Source organism: Centropristis striata, chromosome 9 (genome assembly GCF_030273125.1).
Source record: "Centropristis striata isolate RG_2023a ecotype Rhode Island chromosome 9, C.striata_1.0, whole genome shotgun sequence".
In the NCBI taxonomy this organism is placed as follows: Eukaryota; Metazoa; Chordata; class Actinopteri; order Perciformes; family Serranidae; genus Centropristis; species Centropristis striata.
The window spans coordinates 40420566-40443994 of record NC_081525.1 but is presented as its reverse complement, the minus strand read 5'-3'; the positions used below and the strand labels follow the sequence as shown (position 1 = coordinate 40443994).

Below are 23429 nucleotides of genomic sequence, written 5' to 3'. Positions count from 1 at the left end.
ATCAGATCAGTTATACCAGATGACGTAGTAGAGCAACAGAGATGGATGTTTGTTGTGTGTGTGTCTGTGAGAGAGTGTTGCTGCTGCTTTGCTTCTCCAGTTCTCGCTTTCTGCAAGATTATTTATTTTCACGCTTTATTCCCCCTCATGTCATTCAGCCACACATCCACTGATTTTATGGGCAATAAACAAGCTGCTGGGGGTCTCTGGGGGCTCCGCTGTCCGCGGTAGCGGGGCTATTAGCGTTGCTAGCGGCTATTAGTTATTAGCCGCTAGCGACGCTAATAGCCCCGCTACCATAACGCCGGTGATCTCAGCGGAGCCGCCAAGAGACCTTTCGCCTTTCAACTTTGGCTCTAAACTATTTAAAACACCGTCTACAGCTAAAGAGAGTTTCGCGTCTGCAGCAGCCATGTTGGATCCGTAAGAAAACTACAAGCTTCCGTCTGTCCAGTAGTACGCGTCATCGTCTCACCGTCCCTCCCCGCTCTGTGATTGGATCCTAAAACAGGGCTAAGAAACCTCTCTGGTTTCCAGACTCCGCCGCAGTTCGAAATTAAATTTGAGCGTGCAAGGCAGTCTGGGTATACCCAGGCTAAGTTTCTTACTACATTAATACAAAAAATCTGCTGATTAATCTATAAAAATAAATAATTGTTAGTTAGTACTTTAATTTATACTCTAAACCAGGGATTCCCAAAGTGTGGTGCGTGGACCCCTGGGGGTGCGCGAGCTGCCTCTAGGGGGTGCGCGAGATGAAAAATGTAATGGCGGTCTGATAATTACACAATTACATTTTTTTCCCTCCACACAATAAAGAAGTGTAAATAAACATTTCTTTGTAAAATGTAAAATCAAAAACTGTAATATTAATTAATTAATAAATGCAGGCTATTCAAAATGCACTTCATCTTAAAATGAAGCGAAGAAGAAGTTATCTTCTTCCATTTTTCCAGCCTGTGTTATGATGACGGGGTTGTGAAACCTCCACGGTCATTTAAACTTCCTGCAATTTTTGTTCAACGCGGCTCAAAATATGATAACATTCCCCCAACTTATGTGCTTTCTGCCTCTGATCCTGAGCCTGTCACCATCCTCTTTGCTCTTAAAAGTGGAAGCTTGTTCATAATTTTGTTGCATTATATTGAAACTGTTTTTTAGGTTAATTCAAATGCGAGAGCTCATTGTTGTGATGGCGATTATTTTATTATATGTGTGTTCTGGTCATTTGAGCATGATCAAACATGCCGCCTTTAATATGGCTATAAAAAAGCTTATTGCATTTTGTTTTTTTTGAAGGTCTGGGGGATTGGGGGTGCGTCAACACGGTTGGGACATAGAAGGGGGTGCACGGCTAAAAAAGTTTGGGAACCGCTGCTCTAAACAATACCATAAACTTTTTAGTAAATATGAGATTGTGTTAGTTTGGTTCTGTGTGTAACAGGTTTTGTTGTGAATCCTTGCATGGCCTTAGTCCCGCCCACCCTAACCACACACACACACACACACACACACACACACACACACACACACACACACACACACACACACACACACACCAACCCTCCTACCAGCCTGCCCAGTACCAAATCTAACAATATCCCCCTGTGATTGTGTAGCTGCAGGCAGCAGGAGGAGGGTGTCGGGTCAGGCGGCGTGTTGATCTCACGTGTCAGCGGCGGCTGAGCCAACCAGCCAACCGGCTCCGCCAGACACTAAAACAGCCGCCAGACACTCCAACTGGAGTCACAGCTCCCTCTGACAAGTCAGGACACACCGACATGTTCCTCTCTAACTCACTAACTGACTAAATGTGAGAGTATTCTCAAAGTTTAGACAGAGTAACACTCTTCAGCTTTGTCTTAAATATCTGAAAACAAGCTTGAAAGAAGATCAGCCTTTAACTTGTTGCAAGAAGTTGAGCTCTTGCGTTGGACCTGGTGTAGATAAAGAGTCCTGACCCTCCTGAGGACTCGCTGGCTGTCCTCAGGGGACTCTGCATGCTGTCACCCTGCTGGAGGAAGAAGAAGAGGAAGAAGAGGAGGAAGAGGAGGTCAGCCCTGTGACGCTCTCTCTAACACTCAGCACTTCCCCTTTCTGCAGACTGAGGGAGTTGCGAAGCTCCTTTGAGAGTTTTTAGACTTCTACACGTCTAGAGTTTCTCTACAGTGTGAAGCTGTTCTCCCAGAGAGCCTCTGAGGAATGTAGTGAGGGATTAGTTTATTATTGACAACAACAACAACAAAGAGAGGAGGAACACAGAGGAAAGTCCTTCAGCTTCAGTGAACCAGCAGCAGCTCCCGGTCTGATCCTCCTCCTGGAGGGACTGAGACCAGACTGAGACCAGACCCAGTCAGCTTGTCGAGGCTTGCCTCCGACTTCTCTAAACGACTTCTGCAGCATTCCTCGGTGGTTTTTCTGCATCCTGAGGCGCTGAGGATTAATCAGACCTGCCTCCGTTTGACTGTGTCACTTTGTTTTCATTTCTCACCTGGAGTCCTGCTGCGTTGTGATTGGTCGCCGTGTAAAACCTGATGGAGTCTCTCCAGAACCAGCTGCTGGTTCACGGGGAAGCCACAACACTCTGAGATGTAAAGTTCACGGATCAACAAGCGGCTCGTTCAGATGTTCAGCTCATGTTCTCTGCAGCCCAGACTGTCTCGTACCAGTCAGGACCTCCGGGGACCATGAATAAAGACCCCCGCCTGGCGAGGAAAGGGGCGCCGACAGGCTTCGGACACGGTCGAAGGCACTCGTGCCTGGGGTATGTTCCTAAATATACATCCTGCTTCTTTAGCTGCACATATTCATGAGAGGGAGGGTTCATACTGCAGAGTTCAGCTGCAGGATGCCTCACACAGCCAGGAGGATAGACTCACTGTCTGGCCGACAGATATGGACTCATGTTCTACTGCTGTTTAATACAATCTGCTTATTTCTAAACATAACAATAAGTGATTTTAAACAGAAATACATGTCCACATTGAGTCATTTTCCTTAACCCTATAAAGCCAAGTGTATCATATTAGATACAGTTATTTTTGAGACCTCTACATCATCAAAAACCTGATGTATACATGTGTTGAAGATAAACAAACTGAGCAACAAATTGCACAAAAATACCAGATGTAGCAAAAATGATATGCAGGTTCCACGAGTGGATCAGTCATTGCTGCATTAAAAAACTTCATATCAGCAGATCTATGATGTTGTGTTATATGGAAAAAATATGTATTTTGCATGTTTGAGGAAAAAGGAAAAGTCAAAGTCTTAATAGGTTAAAAATGTTAGGGTTTATATGTTTTTGTTAGTTCAAGAAAAACAATCACTGAGCAACAAATTGCACAAAAAGACCTGATGTATCAAATATGATACAAATTAGAATTCATATATGCAATTTATTTATTTCTTAAAATTCGTCAGCAGGTTAATAAGCACTCGGTTTTTAAAAAAATTTAATTTTCTGGCAATTATTTCATGGTTCAGGCTTTATAGGGTTAAATGACTGCACTGTTAAGCCTCTATTGCACAGTAAAAGATGTGAATTATAAAATAAATTTGAGGCTTCTAGCTATTGATGGGGAGAATAAAGTCCACAGGGCAGTTTATTGACTCAAAGTAAGTTGAAAAGTTCAGCAGCCACGAGCAGAATGACTTCCTGTGGTGCTCCGTAATGATTTAATGATTAAAAGTTTTAATGAAATGTAGTTCAGTGAAACTAAAAAAGTCCATAGAATCAAAGACAGTGTTTTTATCTTACTGGCGTTCACAAAGAAATCCAGTGAGGGAACTAAGAACACAATGAAGTATTTCTACTGTCAGATCGTCCAGCTGATGTCACTCTGGCGTCATCAGGACGGATTCACATGTTTATGACTCGCCATCGTTCTCTACATGGTGATATAATTACAGATGTGGTGTGATGAGTTTTAAAAATACTGTGCATGGACGCTGAAGCTTTATATTTGACTTTTATTACCTTGAATGACGCATTTTGGCTGATAAAAGCCATTCATGTTGGTTTGGGTTGTGAAAGTGGAAGTAGTGGAGCCTTCAGAGTAATTACTATGTGGATGTTGACATTAATGCTGTTCACCAGATGGAAACTGAAAATTACAGTAACTTTGTTTAGCAGATGTAGAAGGGCAGCTTGGTGTGGATCAATCAGTGTTTTATCCAGACTGTGTTAATTACAGTGAAGAAACCTAATAGTGAACTGGCATAATGAGTATTTTATAGATAATGCTGATAGAAATCTAAACAGTAGAAAGCTTCTATAGGTGGAGGTGTGTCTCTGTGTGTGACTTGGCCTTCTTCAGCAGAACTGTTTTTTTTAGTTTTTTTTAGTTTGCTGGCATTTTACCCAACAGCTTCTGAGAGGAAGCTAGTTTTGTTTGTGGCAAGTTTCATTCAACAGACTTCCTGTTTTTGCTGAAAGTCTCCCAGAGACATTTTTCAGCTGATGACCCTGACACACATGAACAAACATGAACAAACATGAGTGAAGAGAGCTGGTTGTGTTCAGGCTGTTTAAAGAAGATGCACATTCAGCACAATTCACATGTTTATATGTGGGAAATGCATCTTCTCTGACAGTGTGTTTAGTGTGTTGTTCCTGGTCCATTGTTGTTGGTGCAGCAGAGGGAGGTGGTGCAGCAGAGGGAGGTGGTGCAGCAGAGGGAGGGTGGTGCAGCAGAGGGAGGGTGGTGCAGCAGAGGGAGGTGGTGCAGCAGAGGGAGGTGGTGCAGCAGAGGGAGGTGGTGCTGCAGAGGGAGGTGGTGCAGCAGAGGGAGGTGGTGCAGCAGAGGGAGGGTGGTGCAGCAGAGGGAGGTGGTGCAGCAGAGGGAGGGTGGAGGGTGGTGCAGCAGAGGGAGGTGGTGCAGCAGAGGGAGGTGGTGCAGCAGAGGGAGGGTGGTGCAGCAGAGGGAGGTGGTGCAGCAGAGGGAGGGTGGAGGGTGGTGCAGCAGAGGGAGGTGGTGCAGCAGAGGGAGGTGGTGCAGCAGAGGGAGGTGGTGCTGCAGAGGGAGGGTGGTGCAGCAGAGGGAGGGTGGTGCAGCAGAGGGAGGTGGTGCAGCAGAGGGAGGGTGGTGCAGCAGAGGGAGGTGGTGCAGCAGAGGGAGGTGGTGCAGCAGAGGGAGGGTGGTGCAGCAGAGGGAGGTGGTGCAGCAGAGATCGCTCCGCCTGTTGATGCTGCAGCACCATGAGGCTCTGACTCATGTGCTACAGAACTATTCTCCTCCTGTGTGTTTCTGTGTTTGTGTCCAGTTATGAGCACATTAATGTTTCAGTTGCATGCTTATAAGTGTGTTTTTACACTTTCCAGTGTGTTTTTACACTTTTTCTTCCTGTATGATCAGTGGAGCTGCTTCACCACATCCAGCAGACCACAAACACACCACACCTTCACACCACCCACATGGACTATACAGCTGTACAGTCTATGCTATACAGTAGAAGGAAAGAAAAGGGGAAACTCAGAATAATAATGGTAGAAAATGGCCTTTACTATAGAAGTAGACTTCACTCTTGCTAGTAGCACCTGTGGCTGTTTTTGTCTTTTTGTGAAGTTTGTGAACTTATTATTTATTTATTAACTTACTTATTATTATTGAAGTACACCTCTGAGCCAAAAGTCCTTCCTGCGTCGTACTTGTTTTTTGATTTGTTGTAATCACCCAGGGTTGTAGAGGAAGTTATACTTATTAATACTTTGTTATGTATCGGCACCAGAGACGGAATGATTTCATCCCATTCTTGGAAGTTAAAGCTCACTGTGACCTCACAAAACACCATTTTGGCCAGAAGATAAAATGATGATATTTTATATCCAAAAGGTCAAAAGTCCACTTTACTGTGACATCATCATTTTCTACAGAAACACTTTATTGTGACATCATCATTTTCTACAGAAACACTTTACTGGCTGTTATGTAACACATTTCAACACAAGTCAAGAAAAGAAGGGCAAGTTGTGACTATATTTCACATTTGGAGGAAGAATGACTTGGTGACTGTTGGGAGTGTTTAGATCAGCTGCTGGGTGAAGATGTGAGAGAAGCTTCATGTTTTAAATGTGCAGCAGCTCCATATTGAAGCATTGTTTACTGCATCAGAAGGAGCTGACTGTTTCTCCTGGTGTTGACCCTGAGGTCCTTACACCGTCTCCACTAGGAACATCAGAACATCAGAACAAGCCTCCTGTCCTCTGGTTCTCCACCACGAGCTCCCTGGTGTAGCTGATATTCAGCTCCAGGTGCTGCTCTCTGAGCCATGTGATGCAGCTCTCTATCAGGCCTCTGTGCTCCTCCGTAAAAATAGACTCTTTAAAGTCAGCATGTTTCTCCCTGGAAATTATTCACTTGTATTATACAAGCGAGTAGAGTAATAACTTCATAACTTCAGAGTCCTGACTATCAGACTGTGGACCATGCTGATGGTTTCTGTCCTCTTGCTCTGGTGATGTGTTCTTTGTTCTTTGGTTTTTAGTTTGGTCCCATCTGTTTACATGGAGAGTAGAGGGTTTGTTAGCTATACCAACACGCCACACGGGCTGATTTAGATGTTTAGGCAGCTGTCATGTTGTTCATCATCAGACATGAATGTAAACTGCAACTTGGCTGGTTGACAGAGAAATACAACTGCAGGTTGCAGTTCTAGTTTTGTGAATATTGTTTGTATCCCTCAGTGTTGCTGTCATCAGACCTGTAAATATCAGGGGATAATGAAAAGGAAATAGTTTTAAAGTATTTTCCACCATCAACAGCTATCAATGCTGCACATTTCTTGATTATTTCAATTTCCTCAAATGTGAAAGAAATGTCCTTGTTGATGTGAAACAGTAAAAAGTTTCTCATCTGCAAGCTGTGTGTTAAAAATCTTTTAGTTTTTCTTGAAGTTTGCAGGTTATGCTTAAAAGATTTTACAGTTTTATCTGGTAGCTTTGCATATCTGTCATATAAATATAACATACAGATAAAGGAACCAACTGGGAGCTAAGGGAACGTTCCTTTGTCCTGATAGAAGTTGTTTCAACGACTTCTTTCTGTAAAATTACTGATGCAACCAAAACTGTAAATGTAAAACAGCCAGGTCATTTACAGAAAGTGGTTTAAAACTCTCAGATCAGCCTGCAGAGCCTCATACTGGTCCCAGTCTGTAATCTGGTGCATTCCCAGTGCAGGAGCCTTGTTTCTGACCCAGTAGAGCCTCAGCTAACAATAACACACAGACCCCCAAAATAAAACCCCCGAGCCTGGAATAGTTCCCCCGCCCGCCAGCCCGCCAGCCCGGCTGCTCACAACACGTGAATGTGACATGTGTTCCTCGTTTCTCATGTACACACACACACACACACACACACACACACACACACACACACACACACACACACACACCCTGCCACAGCCACCAGTCCCAAAATCCATATTGATTGTTCCACCAGAGAATTGCTGTTGTTGTTGTTTTTGTTTACCAGCGGTGTAAAAGCAGCTGAGAGGTTTGGAGCTGGTCTTGTTCTTGAAGCTGTGGAAGATGTTTGTTTGGGTTTAAAGCTGGAGAAAGTCTGTTCCACAGCAGTTTGCAACCTTTCTCCTTTCACACCAAACTATCTTTTAATGGATCTAAGTTCATGAATCATGCAAGAGTATAGTGGTTCTAGTAATATTGACCCTTTAATGTTCTGGAAGGTTCTATTGTTCGGTGCCCTCTCGCCTTGTTTCTGTGGTTTGCTTACTGTGTCTGTATACTGTATGTGTGTGTGTGTGTGTTTCCTGTGTAAATGAGTCATTTCTGGGCTCAGAGTGACCTCTGCTGGAGACTCAGCACAGCTTCACTAGTCTCAATCAGCAGAAGGCTGACTTTACTCTTGATAAAACAGATTAAATGTGGGGAATGTGGGTGTTGTTGGTCAAGTTATCTTGGACAAATACGGATTATAAAAGCTTTAAAACCACCAGATGAAGAGGCTCTGCCTCCTGAACTAACACCTCTGGTGTGTTTAGTGGGAGGAGAAGCAGCAGGACTTTAATCCTGCAGGAGAATATAAATATGAGTAAAAACCTGCAGCAAACAAATGCCTCAATGCCACAAATAAGAGGATGCATGATAACTGATCAGCTGATACTATACTATACTATATCAATACAGTAGGTGACAGTATTTACACTTTTAGTTTGTGATCTGCCAGTAATATGTCAACGCATTTAATTTGAATTATGAGTGTTTATGAGAGTAACTGTTTCACACATTTTCTGAAGGACTTAACTGGAAAAATAAACGAACATTTGAAGAGTAATTGTTGTTGTGTTAATTTGGTTACGTCAGGTATGGAATATCAAATCAACATCTTTGCTTTATACACTACAGGTTATGAACTTCTTTTTAAAATACAAAAATGGTAAATGATCAGTTATGTTATCTGTATCTATCTTGAGAAGCTTGTAATTATTGATCATTGTATCGGCTGATTAACATCCATATCATGCATCACTAACACAGCAGGCTGCAGGTAACAGCAGCATCAGTTTCAGTGTGAATGTAAAATGTTAATGTTTGAAATCAGCAACAGGAACGAGCAGCGCAAACACAAAACCTGCAGGCTGCACACACACACACACACACACACACACACACACACACACACACACACACACACACACACAGTGACAGGTTAAAGATTCCTCCGCTAGATGGAGCAAATATTTTATAAACAAGACATACACGTGCTGACTAAGTTTTGTTGTGTCTCTAAGACAGACATAACCACCAGACCTACAGAACTGTCTTTACATGGAGTTATTTGCTGTGAAACAGGATTTATTACTACTTTAATACTATTATCAACCCTAAATATACTGGGGCAGCCCCCTACAACTCTAAATGATAAGATAGTACAACTAATGGATGGATGGATTAGTTTAGATAAACATATATCATAAACTTAGTCATGAAAAATAATATACTACTCCCTTTTTAACATTTAAAAACAGGAAACATAATTTTCAATAACAGGAAACTCCCAGTATAGATTCATTATACTGAAACACTGTGATAACAGTCACATACACTACTGGTCAAAAGTTTTAGAACACACCAACTTTTCCAGAATTTAATTGAAAATGATGCAGTTTAATGTCTCAGTGTACTCTGAAATTAATGCACATTTGCAACACTTAAAATTCTTTATTGAGCATGATAGTGTTTTGAAAGTAAAAAAAAGATTCAAAATCACATTTTATGTTGGACTAAAGGACTAAAAAAAGACACAAAATTACTAAAAAAAGACACAAAATGACTTCCAAAGACATGAAAAGAATTCAAAAATGGACAAAATAGCCCAAGACTCCATAGAGTTAAGTTGTTAACCCATTTCTTGTTCCCTGAAAAAGGCCTACTTGTATAATTCTGAAATGTACATTATTTTCCAGTTTTGGTTAAGCTTACCTTTTTTTATTTACCTCTGGCAGTTAACCACTTACCTTTGGACCCTTTCAAGCTGTTCATTTGACTTGAACTGCTTGAATTTCAATAAAAAACTGGAAAAACTGGGGTGTTCTAAAACTTTTGACCAGTAGTGTATGTTTCTGGTGTTGTTTTACAGATGAGTGGTTATAATGTGGATGTTTATTAGCCAATCAAGTAAGAAAGTTTGAAAGAGAGCACAATCTTTTAGAAGAATGTATAAACTTATCAGAAACTAACTTTTATAATGAACATCCTGTTTTCTAAATAGATTCGTCATGCCTTTAGGACCCAGAGTCTGAACCCAGAGCATCAGAAAGTGTCTGTTGAAGGTTTCTAGTAGCTGAGAACCTTCATCTCATCTGCACACTGATATCTGATATTTAGATCAAAGGTCACTATAACTTACAGTATACAGTATACAGTGGTGGAACAAGTATTCAGGTCCTTTACTTCAGTAAAAGTACTAATACACACTGTGAAATGACTCCACTACAGTAAAAGTCCTGCATTCAAAACTTACTGAAGTAAAAGTACAAAAGTATCAGCATCAAAATGTACTTAAAGTTTCAAAAGTAAAAGTACTCGTTATGCAGCACGCCCCCACTCATTGTAATGTATTATCTAATATATTATTAGATTATTTGTATTGATGCATTTATGCAAGTAGTGCTTTAATTTATTTTTTAATGGGGCTGATTTTAACCACTTAATATACTGTTGTGAGGTTTAACTTAAAAAAAAATGTCTCATGACTTTACATTTTTTAAGTTTTTATGTTAAATTTTGACCTGAAAAGAAACTAAAGCTGTCAGCTAAATGTAGTGGAGTAAAAAGTACAATATTTGCCTAAAAATGTAGTGGAGTAGAAGTATAAAGTCACATAAAATAGAAATACTCAAGTAATGTAAAAGTACCTCAAAAGAGAAAGTGGAAAGATGCTACAGGCCCGCTACTTCAGGAATGAGTCTCCGAACTGGGTAAGGTGGCAGCATGTGAGAAAATATCGTACAGTCTGGTGAATGAGGTGGAGAAGTACAAGGAAAATGGGGAAAGTTTTTGCAATTTCACTCATTACCGGTGACTTAACGGACTCTTTTCCGGACTCTTTGGTTTTGTTTCTCCTACCTTACTGTTGTTAAGTTGTGTTCCATCTACCTGTGCCAACCTCTGTCTTGACTAATTATCTGTACTAGCATTATATGTATATGCATGTGTGACTGCATGTGTGTATATGAATGTATACTATTTTATTTTTAATCTATTCTCTTTTAGACCTGTCACTTTTTCTCTCTTTTTTTACTTTCTTTTTTTTGTACTATAGAGGTAGGATGAAGGTGGTGAGGGCGCTTCAGAAGTAATCACGTGGAAATATAATATGGACACTACTCTTTTATTGTGATTCCTCATATGCCAATGGTACAGTGGTTACCGGGCAGATCTCTATGCTGAAGTTTTACTTTGGACACACCAACGCTGCCTTGGGCTCCTTGTTTTGTTTTGTTTTGGTTTGTTGTGTTGTGTTGTGTTGTTGTTGTTACTGTGGGCTCATCTGGCCCACAGCCTCCTTCATTTGTCATATGGTTGGAACTGTATTGGTTCGCTTTTGTTTGTCTTGTAAAACAAATTAAAAAATGTAAGTCCTACCTCAAAATTGCACTAAAGTACAGTACTTGAGTAAATGTACTTAGTTACTTTCCACCACTGCCTGTACATCAGTATAAACATGGTGCTGATGAACACAGAGTCCTGGCTCTCTGCTGGCAGCCCGTCCTCATTACCAGACGCTATGTGGTCATCGGAGCCGCAGCCAGCTGGAGCCTCCAGTCCTCTGGCTGCTGGGTTTGGTTACACAGCGGCTCACAAACACCTCGTTCTCTGCAGACCTCCACCCGCATCTGGTCCAGCTCCAACATGTTTCACAAGCACGTTGCACAAGCAGGGAGGAGAGATCAGTGGGAGGGGGGCGGGGCTCCAGTCCAGTCTAACTGGGACACCTTGGCTACATGCTAATGCTAAATGGGCTCCAGTCCAGTCTAACTGGGACACTGGGACACCTCGGCTACATGCTAATGCTAAATGCTAATTACTTCAGTAATTGTTTTATCATATTTTACTTGAAAGTAAGTGCGGATAAGGAGTTTTGTGCCTTTTTTCCCAATCAAAACTACAGGTTAGAATGAAGTGAGAAAATAATGTAATATTATAATTCATCAATTAGTTTGTAGAGCCATATATATATACACTGTAAGACTTTGCTGTAAATTATAGTCAAATTCTAACAGTAACTTGCTGTATTATGATTGTACAGTATATTGCTGTGAAAACAATGCATTGTGGGATTATGATTGCTGAGGCATTCCAACGATCAAAATTATATATTTTTTTTCAGGAATTTACTGTTTTCAGCTGAGCATGTCAGGAAAGTTAAGTCATTATTTTCGAAAAGAAGACAAGTTTTATTTTATTTCTTTTTTGTCTGGGCTGAAATAATCACAATGTGTTGTTTTTCCAGCAATCCTAATATAGAGTTTAAATAGATTAGTTGTAACATAATTTAGAGTTAAACATTTAAATGTCATGCTATTTTTTTCTGCGTTTCGAGACAGTTTGTCAGTAAACGGACCTGTATTTCTATAAAACAGTAGAGGTACAGTAAGTTTTACAGTAACTTACTGGAGAAACTGCTGCCAGTAATTTACTGTAATTTTACAGTAAAAAGTTTTACAGTGTATATCATATATATGTATGAATAAAAAGGAGTTCAGGCAGCAGCTTTTACATAAACCTGGTCAAGTTGAGCAGCTGGAAGTAAAATATCTGATTCTGCCTCCACATCTTCACCACGTCACCACTTTTTATAGGTCAGGCCAGTTTTTTAAGAGTTTTTTGGACGTTCTACGTCCCTGCAGCTCCTCTTTATGTGCCTCCCAACACGTCCAGCTGGGACGGCTGCCATGTTTCTGAAAAGACAAATATTTGTGTGTGATGTCGACAGCAGCGAGTCGGTCAGTTGGTGACATCATCAGGTCCATCAGCAGCGATTGGAGCTCGCTGCATCAGGACTCGTTTTATTTAATTATTATACAACTAACCTGCTGCTGGAAACGACCATATATGGTGCTGTTTTAACAACAGCAATAACAATATATGGAAATGCTTGATTGAGTTTATAGGATTGTTGTGAAGCTGAAAGTGTATTAGAGAGTTGAGTTGTGGTTTCATTTGTTTTATGACCAGGTGCAAAATTATTATTGTTCTGTTTATTGTGATAAACGTGTTTTCCATCTCCGGCTGCTCGTCCAACAGACGGCAGATGATCTGGAGTGAAAGTATAGTTTCATTCATAAAATCAATTAGATTAATTTAAAATTAAAGTTGTAGATGTTAAAATATTCTAATTTTAGAGAAAAAAACATTTTTAACACAACATGATCACAAATATTCAATAAACAAGTTATTGGTTGTCATTTTACCAATAAAAACAAGTTCAGTTCTGTTCAAAAGAATTACCAATATATTGATATCTCTTTTTCATTTTATAAAGCATATGATGACAGACTAGAACTAATGTAATGTTACGACATAAAGGCCTATTTATGCCAAATGATTATTGATTTATTATGTTGACACATCTGAGGCCGACTAGTTCAACTGGAGCTGGAGGGAAAAGAAAAAGTTTTTTCCTGTCAGTGGTGAAGGTTCATAGCGGTTATAGTCAGGGTCAGTCTATGTAGAGCTGGGCGATATATTGATATAAAAAATATATCGATATATTTTTAAATGTGAAATGGAATTAGACCATATCGCATTTTTTTTTCTTTCATTATATATAATTGCTGCCCTTACTAGGGTTTGTCGTATTTAGTTCTTTTGTGACGTTCGTTATTCTTTTCTCATATAAATATATTTATTTCAGAAAAAGATTGGCCTATTTAATTTCATAGGCTATTTTTATTTAAGATGTTTTTTATTTAAATGTGCACTTCATGGACCTTTGATTTAAAAAAAAAAAAAAGAGGTACACCATGTCATATTTGACTTTGACTGAACATTTGCTCTCACTTTGTGATGAAAATATTGGGATATATATCGTATATCGATATTCAGCCTAAATGTATCGGGATATGACTTTTGGTCCATATCGCCCAGCCCTATGTCATGTCACCAGAAGTGACATAAGTCAATGTAGCTGTGTGTGTCTGCTGAGCCTGTAAACGGTTAAAATATGTGCAGCAGGCGGCCACACACACACACACACACACACACACACACACACCACATACTGGATATACATTACTACATTACTGTACACACTGCACAAACTAAATACACACACACACGTGACACAACTACTACGACCACAGACCCCCCCCCCCCCCCTTTCACACACACACACACACACACACACACACACACACACACACACACACACACACACACACACACGCTGCACACACACACACACACACACACACGCTGCACATACACTCACACATAGTTTGTGTCTTTTTTAAATCGTCCATGTGCTGAGGAGATCCTCATAGAGAGCCAGAGGGGGGAGGAGGAGGAGGAGCAGGGAGGAGGAGGAGGAGGGAGGAGGAGGAGCAGGAGGAGCAGGAGGAGGAGGAGGAGGAGCAGTGAGTCTCCAGAGAGAGAGAGAGAGAGAGTTGAGCCTGAACTCTCCACTCTGCGTTATAAACTACCATCGTTAGTTTCTCTCGGAGCTCCGCGCTGTTTCTGACTCTTTAAATCTTTAAAGTTCCTTGTTTCCTCTCGACCCGTTCCGGCCTGGAGGCATGCAGCCCGAACACTCCGGGGAGGAGTCGGACTCTCCTCCGTCTGCCCGCGCCTCCATGTGGAGCTGGTGTGGAGAGGAGCAGGAGGAGAGAGCGCACCAGAGCCGAGAAGTAGCGGAGCGTCCGGAGGAGGAGGAGGAGGAGGAGGAGGACTAGTGGAGGAGCAGGAGCAGAAGGAGTAAAACAAGCAGCAGCATGAGTCTCCCGACGGACTGTGTGTATGTGGCCGCCCCGGTCCAGGACCGGTACTTCACCGTGAGGAACGGGAACATCTGCGGCTCTCCGCGCGCCGTTAACCGGCCCATCGACATAGTGCAGAAACGGAGGCGGTAGGCCACATGTTTACTCCAGATGTGTTAATACAGATGTGTTAATGCAGATGTGTTTATTACTCCAGATGTGTTTATTACTCCAGATGTGTTCATCCAGATGTGTTTACTCCAGATGTATTAATCCAGATGTGTTTACTCCAGATGTTGTCATTGCACAACTCAACACTGTGTGTAGTTCTGTCTCTTTCACAATGCTTCAGCTGACAAACACTTCATAAGTTATGACGAAGTCACTATAACTTTACTGCAGGAGAAGTTAGTATAAATATATTATTATGGTTCTTGTACTGTATAATAATAATATACAGTACAGTACAATAATATATATTATATGATATATATTACATGATATATATATATATGTGTGTACATGTATATTCTTAAAGTAAGCATTCTTTCAGGTGCGAGAGATTTCCATCATATCCTGATTTTGCCTCTAAAAATATTCCTGTAACATTCCTAATGAAGTTCACTGATAGTCAGCATTTAATATGTAAACTATAGTGATTATTCCTCTCATTCAGTCTGACAGTGAGTCTGTGCTACTTAGATTTTGAAGGGTCTTCAGTGGACTAAATAGTATTTAATGATTGTTTTTTCATTTAATCTCCTTTAATATCACCATCGTATCCCAACAGTCATCCGTTGCAGAGACTTAATTGATATTTTTTTACCTTATAGTAGAAACATTTTTTCAGAGAACTTTTATTACAAGTGTGCAGTATTAATGTACCACATAAATCTGAATGATTTTTATGACAATTACATCTAGAATGACTTACAGTAGTGAGACCAGAAACAACACTAAGCCCTCTGGTCATTTATGTCAAAATGACGATCAGCTGTAAGAAGGTGGAGAGATTAAACTAAACTAAATAACATAACAGGACTTTAGGAATCAAGCTTAGACTCAACAAGGAGCTGATTTAGTTGTCTGCTTGTTAATGTAATGATGATGATTACTGAAGATCTGAATCAGAGTGAGAGGCTGAGAGTATTAATTTATTAACAAATCAAATTAATGTAAATTTAGAGCTGTATATGTTAAAATATTCTCCTTTTAACGTTATAAAATTCACTTTTTTACATAATATCACAAATAAACAATAAAGAAGGTATTGGTTGTCATTTAAAAAGTTCAAAAGTTCAAAAGTTCAGTTTTATAAATCATTCGATGACAGACAACAACTAATAAACTGTAGTTTACCTAGCGCTATCTATTGTTCATTCATTACTACACACACACACACACACACACACACACACACACACACACACATTCATGGTCCCCAGATGATAAACCTGCTGCCTCCAGCATCACAGAAGGAAATGTGACTAATTTTGCCTCTCAGAGAGTCGTGATGACATCATGGTCGCTAGGCGGGTTAGGGCATCAAAGTGTCTTTATAATGTCAACCCACCAATAAAAACCCTTCAAAGGCAGATTGCTAATGAACGCTGAGACGTATTTATAGGCCTGATGGAGAGACCACATGTGTGTAATAACACAGTCAGAAAGCAGAGAAACTTTATAATCATCCAGATCCCTTTAACCCTCAACCCTTCAGTAGGAGTTTCCATTGGTTCCTATACGGGAACATGCTGCTGTCATCATCATGCTTTACGGTGTGAACTTAGAGCTTTTACACTTAGTTTAGAGCTTTTACACTTAGTTTAGAGCTTTTACAGTTAGTTTAGAGCTTTTACACTTAGTTTAGAGCTTTTACACTTAGTTTAGAGCTTTTACAGTTAGTTTTGGCAAACAGAGATTCACGTCTGTCACTGTTTATTAAGCTTCTGCTGATTTTACGGTTATGATGAGGGAAAGGCATCAGTGATCGGATCGAATGGACTTTTTGGGGCATTTTTCATCTTTATTAGACAGAATAGAAGAGGAGACAGAGGTGATATATTCAAACGTTCTTTCTGTCTGTTTTATGTTGTTTTTTTAACATTTTTATACCTGACTGACATTAGACTAGGTACAGACTCTGTAAAGACAGTGAAAGTTGTGTAGTCTGTCCCCAGCTTTAGATTATGAAAGAGACTTTTGTAAATTAGCAGTTTTTTTAAAGGTACATCAGCTTCTCGTTACACTTAAATATCCCTTATTTAAATCATTACTGTCTGTCCTAAACAATGTATAGTTTGATGATATCCAATCCAGTTATTTTCCTTCCTCTATTCATATGAATGACCACCACACCAAGTGATTGGGAGGCGGGTTAAAGGGAATGCTAGTGCATTGTGTTTACTCCGTAAGCCAATAATGTGGAAGATTTTGGTCATTTTATACACCAAATTGTCCTTTTTTGGCTTTTATGCACCACTGAGCTATTTTGATAGGCATGCACAGAACAGGCCCAGTTCTCTGTATATATCTATATATATATATATATATATTTATATATCCATGGTTCCACCAGGACAGTTTGACCTCTGCTGGTACACATCACCTCGGCACCGCGTCTCCGCTTGTATTTCTGACTGGATTGTAAATCATACCGGGCTACACGGTGGTGTAGCGGTTAGCTTAGCGCTCTGGCCTCACAGGAAGAGGGTCCCGGTTCTGCAGCTCTAATATGTGGAGTTCTCATGTTTTCCCCGTGTCAGCGAGGGTCCGGCTTCCTCCCAGTCCAAAAACAACCTGCACTTTAACTGGTTTAACTGGTGACTCTAAACTGGCCGTGGGTGAGACCTGCCTCTCTCCCAGAGTCAGCTGGGATAAGATAAATGAATGAAAATCATATCTCATCATGCTTTCTTATTACTGACCCTGTTCTATTGCTTTTATATTGCGTTATATATTCAACCAGTTTGCTCAGCCTGGCAGCTTTATCCTTTACTGGTCAAACAGCTGTTTTTATCTTTAATAAAGCCCTCATTAGGTCTTCATGTTTTGTACGGCATGAAAGTAGACATTTAGATTCCCAATATGTGATCAGTCAACAAGATATCCAACCTCAATGACAGAATAGACCATTACCTCACATACACACATACACACATACACACACACACACACACACACATACACACATATGAGCTTTGGTCAAAACGGCAGCGTATCGTTCTAAAAGTAGCACACAATCATTATAGCACTGTTGTAAAAACAGGCTGCAGTTTTGGTGAAATTACGCAATAAAACCACTGACCTGGGTTTAGGCCAAAAAACTAATATTAATAAATGTAATAAATACTGAAAGTGAAGTAGTTGCAGGTGACGTGAGCCACGGAAGTTATATATATTGTCATTTACTTTTGTTTTTACATTGGACACAGTTAAACTCCACATCACGTCAATCTTTACTCCTCCGTCTGCAGGACGGCTGCAGAGAACAGTCTGAAACATTAATATGAGTCGTGTTTTCCTGCATGTACTTGCACTGCAAATTTGGAAATTTGCCGCATTGTTACGCCACCGTCAGAGGGTCTAAAGGCTCTAAACTTCAAAACAGAAATAATATATACAACTGTGTTAGAACTGGAATAGAAAAAAATGTGAGGGGCAAAATAATACAAATAACAAACCAGCTCCTCTTTACCTTTAGCCTGATCTAGTTTAGTTATTTAGTTGTTTTCTAAGCTTTTATCTCAGTTTCTGTTTGTGTCCTATTCTATGTTCTCCTTTCATTTCTATCTTGTCCTGGCCATTAGTGCTGTTTTCTTCAGTATTTCATGTGAAACTTCAGTAATGATGATGATGATGATGATGACTAACGTCAGACTCATCTGGATTTATTTACCTCTCAGCACGTCTCACTGATGTCAGCTAGACATAGAGTCTCATTGAGTCATAGAGAGAAGAGGAGCTGACCACATGTAGATCAACAACTGAGAGGAAGAAAGCAGCACTACAGCCCCATAATCAGCTGTAATGTGATGATAAGTTAAATGGTAATAAATATAATAATATAATAAATAAAACATATATTCAATAAACTTAGTTCAGGTGGGTTTCTCCTCAGCTCCGTCCTGTGGGAGAAAATACTTTTGGACTCAGTTTATAGCTGCTCTTCAGTAAGTTTGAAGTACAAGATGAATTTAATACAATAAATGAGAGTTGTGTTGTGATATTTATATATTTATTTATATTTATTTATATATTTCTTGGAGGTGGAAGCAGACAGGAAGTAGTTTCTCTCTGCATGTTGGAGACAGAATGATGAAATGTCTCATAGTTGTTCAACAGAACCTCACTGAGTCTGACCAGTTTATGTTCCTGTGTTTATGGGATTATTTAAGTTTCTGGTGTGTGTTTGAATAATTAACATGCAAACACACTTCTCACAGATATTCATGAGGTTAACCAATTAGTATTTTTAAGGGCAGTTTTGTTTCATTCTTATACATTAAATCTGTTGATGTGCTGCTTTTCCATTTTTCTCCATTGGACAGTTTTGTTATTCAGTGCTTCAGATCTGTCTTTGCTCTGGTTATTAAGTTTTCAGTCTTACTTTTACATTACTGTATTTTTGTCAGAGTGGAAATTTATCTAAAACTGTGAATAAAACACACCTTTCAGACAGGTTTGTCTTAACTTGAAGCTCAGAGAACAGCTTTGTGAACTCTCATTGTGTGTTGGAGGTCTGAAATGATCTGCCTGCTGCTCTTTATCTATGATCTACTGACAAATCTGACAAAAAAAAGATTTCTTAAGTAAATCAATATTTCCTGCAGCTGCTTCAGACCAAGTAAGAAAAGCGCTATGCAGACATGTTGGTGTTGTTGTGAATGTGTTCAGCTGGAGTTGCTGCTGTGGTCAGCTTCTCTTTACTGTGATGCATGGAGCTCATTCTCTTCTCTGAGACATGTATGGAAACTATTGTCGGGACAATAACATTCTCACAGCCTGAAACCACAGAAACTCTAAATCATCCTGATGAGATGAGATCAGGCTTCAGCAGAATAACTTCCCACAACGACTGACATCCTAAAACTATTAGAACGCCTCTATGTCTCTAGATTCACCAGATTCATGCAATTAAATTAATAAACTAAATGATCAGAAAATATTCTATCAACATCACAGTTTTTCTGTTGTCGTGGTCAGACAAAAACCTCCATCATAGAAACCTCCATCAGATCAGGAACCAGGAACCAGCTGATATCTGATCTTAAAAAAAAAAAATGTAATTGTGATCATTTTGACCGATGATTGAAGATATGGAGGGAATCATCAGAGATTATTACGTAATCACTTAAGATTCATCATGAAAAAATCATTAAAAAAAGACAAATTGACTAAAGAAATATATATTACAATCATGAGGCAAAAGATGTATCATTTTACTGATATTTTGAGCAGATATTGGTCTATTGGTATCGGTGTATATGTTGACCGATATGTGCCTTTATGGAAACACAATATATTCACAATAATAATATATTTTGCAATATATAATGCAGAAAACGTGTTAGCTATTAGTTTTTTTATTCTTTTTTTTTTTTAAATAGTCAGCAATTGACTGAACATTATTGATGTTTATTAAGCAATTTAATTTATTCCTATGATTTAGAGAATTGGTTGACAATGTAATGTAATGCAATGTAATACATTGTTTGTACAATGTATAATAATGCATAATAATGTTAAATATTATGTAATAACGTTTTATGTTTGAGAAAGCAGGGCAACATTTGCAGAGTGGTGAAATATTAATAATAATAATAATAATGCATTTTATTTATAGGCGCCTTTCAGGACTCTCAAGGTCACCTTACAATAAACAATTAAAAACAAAACAAAACGATAATAATAAAACAGCAATGACAGTAATAATAAACAACACTGAAACAGTACAGAGAAAAATTGTAATTTAAAAATGATGAATATATTAGGGATAGGCTAGTCTAAACAGGTGTGTTTTGAGATGTGACTTGAAAGTTGACAGTGTTGTTGGTGCATAATCCACATAAAAAAGGTCTATTTTTTACTCCAGCTCAAAAATTGCTCTGTCGGCCACCATATCCGTTATCGATTAATTTTCTCTAAAATCAGAATCTGCATTGGTCTCAAAAATCCCTTATGGGCCAGCCTCTGTTTTGATGGAGCTCTGATGAATTGATCAGCCTATCTGATATTTAATTGGTTAATTGGTTAAAGATGAATATCTCCAGCAGGTATTTATATATATTTATATATATTTATATATATGTATTCCTGCTGTCTGCATGCAGCTCGTCCTCCCGACTCTTCAGAGACGAGATGTGACCTTTGCTGGCAGCTCGGGGCCCTCGGGGCCCTCGGGGCCTCAGCCCATGTCAACACGCTGCCATGTGACGCACAGCTCACTCTACAGGAGGTCAAAGGTCACTGAGAGCTGCCAGCATGTTGCAACATGATGTAAACAAAGAGTCACGTTGGCTGTTGCTCACGGAGCACCAGTCAGTGATGTCATCACAGCTGCTCAGGTTGACTCACCTGTACACAGGTGTTGATGGTTGATGCAGGCTGCAGCTCCACCTGCTGTAGTTCATTCTGTACTTGTTACATCGTATGTCTCAGTGATCTGGATCTGATGGTTCAGTTCAGGAGATTGAATTCTGCACAGCTGATTCAGTAGCGTGTCCAGTTTTAAGTGCACTTCATTTTCTGCCAAAAAAGAGTTATAACCTCTGACTGAAGTTCCTCCTCAGTTCTTGAGATGAAGTGTAGAGAGAGGATGACTCATGTAGAAACACAGTGAGGGCTTCTGGCTCTACTCCAGCTGCTCTACTTCCAGAAGTCTGAGGAGGTGAAACATCAGGACTAGTTGCAGGATAAATAACAGCTTATTGTGAGTGGTCTCACAATAAAGTTTTGATTTATTCTGCAAGTGTTGATGGTCAATCAATTGGCTGGAAATTAAACACATGGCAAAATAATTATTTTATAGTTTGAAGAATCAAATCTTTTCTCCGCTCCTTTTTATATCAGTGAGGTTTTCATTTGATTGAACTTGAACTACAAGCAGTGACCAGGAATCACATCTATATATATATATATATATATATATATATATATATGCATTTTTTTACAATATTTACAGTTTTTATACCAAACTCACATTCAAAATGAATTATATTAGTGGTTTGTCAAAGTTCAAATCTGATCCAACTTTTACCCTATCCTAGTGATTATTATTAACCTAGTAAAAAAATAGCTGTTATTTTTCTTCCTTTTTTATTTGCCGATTAAAAAAATTATCCAACTTGTGACTCAAAACTGTGATCTGAACTTGTGAGTTTTGTGATCCAGTGCCTCGCTAGCGTTGGTCCACTGACTCCTAGTCTGTGATTCCCAGTTCATACTGGGACTAGTTTCATCTCTGCACCAAGCTGCTGTTGTGACTTTATGTTCATTCAGTCTCTTCTCAGCCGTTTCACAGCTGTCCTGCAGATGTCACATGTGATGTCATGATGATGTCATATATCCGTCCAGTTTTCCGCTCCAGGGACTTTTGTCTTTTGGGTTTCACAGCCGAAACCTTCAGATCTGTGTCATCTTTCTAGAATGAGATGATATCTAACACATGTATTCACATGGTTTTGCTCTTTCGTGACAAAGAATTTGACCCCGAGTGAGGACAGACAGGAAGTATTGACATGCCAGTGGCTGTTCACTGGACGTGATCCTAAATCATTCACGCAATTCACGGCTGACGCCTCAAACCACTGAACCACAGGACCACAGGCCTCTGCTCCCAGTCTGGAGCCTCTGCTCCCAGTCTCTGGAGCCTCTGCTCCCAGTCTGGAGCCTCTGCTCCCAGTCTCTGGAGCCTCTGCTCCCAGTCTCTGGAGCCTCTGCTCCCAGTCTCTGGAGCCTCTGCTCCCAGTCTCTGGAGCCTCTGCTCCCAGTCTGGAGCCTCTGCTCCCGGTCTCTGGAGCCTCTGCTCCCAGTCTGGAGCCTCTGCTCCCAGTCTCTGGAGCCTCTGCTCCCAGTCTGGAGCCTCTGCTCCCAGTCTCTGGAGCCTCTGCTCCCAGTCTCTGGAGCCTCTGCTCCCGGTCTCTGGAGCCTCTGCTCCCGGTCTCTGGAGCCTCTGCTCCCAGTCTGGAGCCTCTGCTCCCGGTCTCTGGAGCCTCTGCTCCCAGTCTCTGGTTCTCTCTGTGTTCCTACAACAGACAGACGTCCCACTGGTCCACCAGTCGGCCAGATGGTTTCCGGCTTGTACCTTTTTAGCATGTTTCATAGCATGCTTTGTGTTGGAGGCTCTTATTTGGTGGTAAAACAGAAGTGGAGTGAGCGGAGCGTTGGGCAGAGAGTAATAACAGGCCTGGTGGATCGGCATCCAGCAGCAGCCATGAAACCACAGCTGACGTCAGCAACCAGTGTGATGTGTGTGTTCTTGTGTATAACAGAACTGTTAGAATAGAGACCTGACTGTTGTCCTGACAGCTCTCAGACATGGTGACCAGCTCAGACACATCAACTCTTCACAAAGAGGCTCTGTTATATTATCCTGCTGCAGGATTAGACAATAGTGGTTGGTTGACTTTTACACAATCCAAACAAATGAGGGAAGACTTCCACATGCAGCAGGCTGCTGCACACACCTGATCACCTGATCACCTGGTCACCTGATCACATGATCACATGATCACCTGTACAGGCTTCAGGGCTCCGCCTCCACAGCAGGAGGAGGTAGGGGAGACCTAAACAACTTTATGTGGCTAGTTACAAAGCACTGCAGTGATATAATAAGAAAAAGAAAAGGTGGTGTGTGTGTGTGTGTGTGTGTGTGTGTGTGTGTTTGTCTTCATATAGTTGTGAGGACCAACCCTTGGCAGAATACCAACATTGTGAGGACATTTGTAGTTGTGAGGACATTTTTCCCAGTCCTCACAAAGAAAATGCTAG

At 40.3% G+C, this 23429-nt stretch overlaps 1 protein-coding gene across 3 annotated transcripts in view; it reads left to right on the top strand.

Moving 5' to 3' along the window:
* pde4cb (phosphodiesterase 4C, cAMP-specific b) overlaps positions 1-23429 on the top strand; it is a 57305-nt gene that overhangs the window by 7790 nt on the left and 26086 nt on the right. Inside the window, exon 1 of one of the 3 annotated variants that reach the window (XM_059340874.1) lies at positions 14160-14587. The exons of the other annotated variants lie outside the window; for them this stretch is intronic. Within the exon in view, the coding sequence (XP_059196857.1) occupies positions 14454-14587 (134 nt within the window). The 5' untranslated portion in view covers positions 14160-14453. Of the gene's footprint in view, positions 1-14159; positions 14588-23429 lie in introns of those variants that run through there. 3 annotated transcript variants of the gene reach the window in all.